The 6,602-nt window shown below is 41.3% G+C and overlaps 1 protein-coding gene across 1 annotated transcript in view; it reads right to left on the minus strand.

Moving 5' to 3' along the window:
* Positions 1 to 6,214, minus strand: part of bnc1 (basonuclin zinc finger protein 1) — a 45,580-nt gene extending 39,366 nt beyond the window's left edge. The window contains exon 1 of the mRNA XM_019879853.1: positions 5,996 to 6,214. Coding sequence (XP_019735412.1) covers positions 5,996 to 6,010 — 15 coding nt within the window. The 5' untranslated portion in view covers positions 6,011 to 6,214. The remainder of the gene's footprint in view (positions 1 to 5,995) is intronic.
* Between the last annotated feature and the right edge of the window lie 388 nt (positions 6,215 to 6,602).

Consider the following 6,602-nt stretch of genomic DNA (forward strand, 5'->3'; position numbering starts at 1 on the left):
GCCACAACTGGCCCTCATCTGGTTTGCCAGAGTCAAGCCAGTGCCTCCTTTGCCACGCCTGGGCCGTGTTCGGCCCACATGCGTTATGCCATTGCCGACACCAGGCCAGCTGTGCCGGCTTCATGCAGAAGCCGGGCCAGATGCCTTTGCTGACTGGGTGGCGGCCCACATGGCTGAGAGGAGTTCTTTACACCTGTGTCGAACGGCCTCAGAAAAGTCTTTATTTATGTCTATTTTGGTCCCTTTCAAAGCTTTACCTTTGCTGAGGATTTCCATTTTTTCCGTATGTCTCAAAAATGTAATAGCAATGGGCCTTGGCCTGGTCAAGGATTGAGCGGGACGCCCAGTCCTAAGAGCCCTCTCCGTTACAATTTTACAATGATCCCCACATGGCTGAGAGGAGTTCTTTACACCTGTGTCGAACGGCCTCAGAAAAGTCTTTATTTATGTCTATTTTGGTCCCTTTCAAAGCTTTACCTTTGCTGAGGATTTCCATTTTATCCGTATGTCTCAAAAATGTAATAGCAATGGGCCTTGGCCTGGTCAAGGATTGAGCGGGACGCCCAGTCCTAAGAGCCCTCTCCGTTACAATTTTACAATGATCAATCTGTAGCTTTTCTGACATCAATTTCCTCCTCCTCCAACTTTATCCCCAGTGTTGGACCAGTTTTCTCCTTTTGACTCAGTAGACTCACTTTTATTGACTGTCACTATCTTACTTTTTGTTTCATTGCAACCAGGTTTTACAGTAGGATTTAAGGTCGAAAATATCTTTCTGTGTGAATTTGAGACCGGCCTTGAGTTCATGCACTTGACCCAAGAATTCCCCAACTCTTTTGTTTGTAGAGTCAACAAGGATTTCAATACAACATTTGAATTTATTCTCTTGTTGATCTAATAAAGTGGAGTCTTTCTGCTGCTACAATAATTCTCGCACCTGAGCCATGGAAACAATTTCCTCTGAGCACTCTGTGGCTTTTCATTTCGGAGGCATGGCAAAAATGGTTGGCCTTCCTTGATTCCACTTTCGTGCTTGACTCCTCCCTCCTCCACCGGTTGCACCCTCCTACACGTTAGCCTGCGTGCCACAACCGCAAACAATCAGCAGCCCCCACCCCTCGTCCTCCACCACTGCCGATGACACTGCAACCTCCTCCTCCTCCAGTGCACCCGAGTGACACGGAAAGGCGCCCTGACAAAAACGCACCGAGATGATCCTGGACTCACTGAAACACCTTCCATCCTTCAGCCATGTACCCCATTAACCCATCCATGATGCTGTTTGAAGGTCTCTTAGCTAAGGCTAGCTAGCAGGGGATGAGGTCAGGAGTCGAAGGTGACCCACTCGATTTGATACAGCCAACTGCCTCGCTGCCCAGCTTGCCTTACGTCACCGAGTCCCACCGCTCTCAGGGGGTCAGTATCAGATCCGTAACAAACAGGCCTGTGTTTAGTGGCATTCTACGCCAAGTACTGCTCACTCACACATAAGTGAAACCTGTATATAATGCATATGTTAATGCATGAACATCACTTTTGTAGCACACGTGTATCATTTTAAAATGCTTCTCCTGGCGCTCCAGAATCACAGTCTTTGCCAGTGCCATCTTTGAATTGCAGATGAAACAAATAGACAACCCTGATTGTAATGTGCAATCAAAGACTGCTGACCGCAAACAACTTCCTGATGTAGGTCATGCGCCATCGTCAGGTTAAAGGTGACCTGTTTTTTTTTAAATTAATCTGTTTTTTTGCATACTTTTTCGCGAAAGTGAAACTGATAGGATCTTGAGTGTACAGTGTACACAAACACAAAAATATATAATATTAATAACACGCACAGAGACACACAAATCTTTTTCATTTCCCCCTTCACCAGGGGTAGGGAACTCCAGTTCCTCAAGAGCCATATCTGTCTGTCTGTCTTAGATCCCGCCTGCCTCCAACACACTTGATTCAATTGTTCATGATCATTTCAGGCCTCTACAGAGCTTGCTGATGAGCTGATCCTTTAAATCAGGTGTGTTGGAGTCGGGAGCGATCTAAAACAGATAGGATATAGCTTTTGAGGAACCAGAGTTCCCTACCCCTGCCCTACATCCCTCGCAATCGACTTGGGACCAATCCGCGGGCTACAGGTCGATCACGACCGACTGGTTGGGCACTCCTGATGTAGACCATGACAAGACATGCACAAAAAGCAAACAGAAACAATGTACTGGACATATAAAGTTAATAACAAACGGACAGAAAAATGCAGGTCAGTGCAAGCTGCAACAAAACCAAAAATTGAAAGAAAAAAACTCACTTTCATCGAGCACTCAATCGCCGGCAAGCTAATTTAGAACAAAACAAACAACACAAACATGAAAGCCTCTTAGGAATGGATAAAAAAACTTAAGAGCCAAATGATACATGAAGAATAGGCGCACGTCTGGTTCCCCGTTTGGAACTATTTAGCTTCAAAGATAAATGGTTGGGCTGGGGGTGTGGGGAGCGGGTGAAGGAGGCATGGGGTGAGGAGGGCTGTGAGTTTATTGGTGGTGGGGTGGGTTAGAGGTTATGGGAGGATTGTAGTGCTCTGCATGTGAGAGTTTGGTCCCAAGCAACCCGATCCGATCTTTGCCTCTTGTCAGTCTTGTCACATCTCACTGAGAAATCGTCTCAAGCCTCTCGGTGGCACTGACAAGTGTGAGTGTCTATGTCTGTGTTGTTTTTTTATGGAGAGAAGGTGGATCATAGATTGATTTTAGATCACAGATCAAAATTCTGCTCAAAAATAACATTTAAAATAAAGGAAATTAGGCTTGCATAATATCACTGATGAATCAGCCATTTCTTCTCGATGTAGTCATGTTTTCTTCTCTAGCACAGGTGATATGATAGCTTACAAATTAACATAATAAAACATAAATAACACAATATGACCACGATGTTTTTCTCCTGCAAATGCTTCATGTTGCTTACACACACTAGCGATCGACAGATCCATTTGTTGCAGCGACGATACCGATTATTTGGCAAAAGTGGCCGGCCAATGTTTTTGAGAGCTGATATTTGTTTGCGTTAAAAGGGAAAATATTGGTGTCAAAATTTAGAGCTATACAAACATAAACTCTTGATATTTTTTGTTTCATTTTGTGTTTTATGTTGTGTAGTGTATGTGTAAGTTTTTGTTCAATGTATGCAGCAGCACAGAGGGCCTGTCCTCCGAGACAAGTTTCTCCTACGGTAGACCAAATAAAAGTCAAATTCAAATTCAATTGACTTTATTTTAAATGACTTCAAGGACGTGCATAGATCAGATAGAATTTCATTTATTTATTTTTTAATTGTAACAAAAAGTGCAGCGCTTACAAGCTCAGGAGCGTAGCTAAATGAAAACGTTAACAACTGAGAAGCTCCCTTGAGTCTTCTGCAATAAATTACATTTTTACAAAAATTCTACATGAGTTAAATTTTAAAGTCTCACTTTTCAATGATTATTATTATCTTTGCTTAAAGTTCAAATCCAACAATTTGAATCCTTCACTCGTGGCCCCCGGTCACATGTGTGGTACCAGTGAGAACTTAACCATTGCATTAAAAACATAATAATAAAAAATCCAATATACGCCAAAATGCCGAATATCAGTTTCAATAATTGGCTCGGGTGATGGTCTATCATTAATGTGTACAACTTGCTTCCAACAAAACCACCACCACCACCACATCATTGCTGTAACAAAACACTACACTAATATTTATTTTCATTTCTTCCCAATACTTCAAGACTTGATGCCTGAAGGACGCAAGAGGCTGAACTCGTTCGTCTGACACTCTTCTGTCGAACATAAGACTGACTGATCATGACCAAGTCGCTGATCATGGTGCAATAATATAGACGAGATGCAAATTAAATGACATCAATATGTTGAAATAAAGTTACTAGGTGATTTAATCAAGGTGCAAAATATGTTTTACTCTTGGCAGAGCAGTTTTGATTTCATTTCAGGAGCAACTTTTCTTTTTTGTTCTTTTTATAGCAGGTTAATCCCAGTAAACTGAAGCAAGGTTTTATATTCAACAATTAAAAAAAAAAAAAGACAATATAATGAATGCACAATTGTTTTTCTTTCTTTTTGTTAATCGAATGGACAGGTTTTATGACTTAAATTGGCATTGCATACAGAGGTAAACTTAATTTTCTTGTTGAGAAGCAAAGCTAAATTGATGTTAAAATTTTTCCAGTATTTATTTGTGCTCTAAAGAGCTCACAAAAAAAAAGCCTTTAGTATTTTCAAATGATCTTTTAATAATTTCAGATTTTGTGAAACAACACCAAATCACTTCAAAACAAAATTAAAGACATTTACATGTGCAAAAAAAAAAACTGGGGGGTCTGCATCCAGATAACGTTTGAAGAGTTAAGATCGGCAGTGAGAAAAACAAAATACAGTACCTCTGCTTTGAACAGCTGATTTGGTTTCTTCTGTCAGAAAAGATCTGCCCTGTTATGTCAAAGATTCTTTCAGGAGGGAATGACATTGCGACAATGCGCAGTCTCTGTTCAGCATCAAGCGGCAACACTTGCATTAGAGACACTGACGCCTCATTAATACAGAATATGTTTTCCTTTTTTTGTTTTTCCCTTGAGGATTCTACATTCTGTCTTGGTATTGTCACTAAAGATTATAGTGTATGTGTCCAGATATAACTCCTTTTCCTGCTGTCCCTCATATTCTTCACTATTGCTTCCTGGCATTGTCTCTCATCTGTGCGCTCTTATTGTCCACTTTGCTTCTGTGAGGTCAGTAACTAATTGTTAAGTCGTCTCTGACAATTAGTAATTGACAATCGTGCGTTTTTTTTCCCAAGTCAACCTGACAACGGCTCCCAATACATGTCACTAATTTTTGTTGTTGTTGTTGTTTTGTCATTCTATGTGGTTTAATGAGGCAAACTGCTATGTGAAACTACTTATTTTGAGCCATTCCGTATCATATCAGAGGTATAATATTTCTTCTTGTTAAATTGTATTGTGTTCAAATTAGGCGCCACAGTTGCTGACCGCTTAGCACATCCACCTCACGGATCAAAGGTCTTTTTTTCAAACTCAGCCTCTGGCCTTCCAGTGTGGACTTTATGTGTTCTCACTGTCTCTGTGTGGGTTTTCTCTCCTGGTAATCTGGTTTGCTACCACATTCTATAAACATGCACGGTAGGTGAATAGCACCGTGGAAATTGTCCGTAAGTGTCAATGACTGTTTATTTGTGCCCTGCAATTGGTTGGCAACCAGTTCCAGGAGTTCCCCGCCACTCGCCCAAAGTCAGCTAGCATAGGCTCCAGCACACCTGCAATCTTAGTGAAGATGAGTGATACAGAGAATCTCTGGATGGATGTGCTTAGATCTGTTTAATCATGAAAATTTGAGAAGGTACAAGTAATAAAATGTCTAAATATTTTTAGTTCACTTTGATGTCTGCAATGAAAATGTGAATATAATTTATAACAAAGTGCAGTTAAATAATAGACACATTTTGCGAGAAAACTGCAAATCCCTCTTAAATGGAAGTGAATGCAGTAAAGTGTTAAGAATAATAACTTGAGTAATGGATTTGAATTATTGGAATGCTTCTGGGATCCAAAACTTATACACCGAACTATTTAAATTGTCATTTGTGGTCAGTTGTTTATTTGAAGTGCTATTTCGTCACCTTTGCAAGGTCAAACTGATGGGTAGCAGTTCATGTCTCACTCGAATTCTTTAAGTATATAAAAAAAAAAAGTGGGATACATGGTGTTTGTGTGTCCTTAATTGAATTCTTAATCCAATACGACAACTCCGATAGAATTTCAATTAAGAGTTAAAGTCAATGAATGTTGCAAAAGTACAAAAAGAGAAAAAAAACAAATTATGTGAGCCTGTCTCAGGGATCTACACACTTTCATTTCAGTTTCCCATTAGTAAACTTGCATCACTACAGTGAAGTTGAATTTATGAAATGTTCTTACCTCAGGCTCAGCCATTATCTTCAGCCAATTCAGTCAGAAGTTCCCAAGAGTACCCACCGAGTTGGCCATTCCCTTTTGAGTCCCACAAAACAACTGCTCCCAACTCTCCTGTTCGCAAAAGTACTCATGCAAAAGTGCCATCACACCGAGCGGTTTCTCCCTCAACAATAAGCACACATACTCGCACTCTCTCTCTCTCTCTCTCTCTCTCTCTCTCTCTCTCTCACACACACACACACACACACACACACACACACACACATGCATTCATGCGCGCACACCGAGAGTACACACAAGCCTACCGCCTTAGAGACACAGGGCAGTCCCCTCACAGCTGGCTGGAAGAGGGCATGACACTCATCTTTCAGAGATGTGATCAAAAGGAACCACAAATGCTTGAGGCTCTTCTAATTCAGTCAGGAGAGACTCGTACTCTCCCCCACCCCTCCCTCTCTTTCTCTGAGTAATGCCCTAAATCAACGGCGCTCCTCTCCGTGCACATAGCCAAGTGGATTCACCTTAACACAGCCTTGCGAACAGCCACCATAACAAGTCATGCCTTGTGCCGTCAGGAATGTGTCAATGTCTGTTCTGGATGGTTCTTGGG

Source organism: Hippocampus comes, unplaced genomic scaffold (assembly GCF_001891065.2).
Source record: "Hippocampus comes isolate QL1 unplaced genomic scaffold, H_comes_QL1_v1.1 scaffold175, whole genome shotgun sequence".
NCBI lineage: Eukaryota > Metazoa > Chordata > Actinopteri > Syngnathiformes > Syngnathidae > Hippocampus > Hippocampus comes.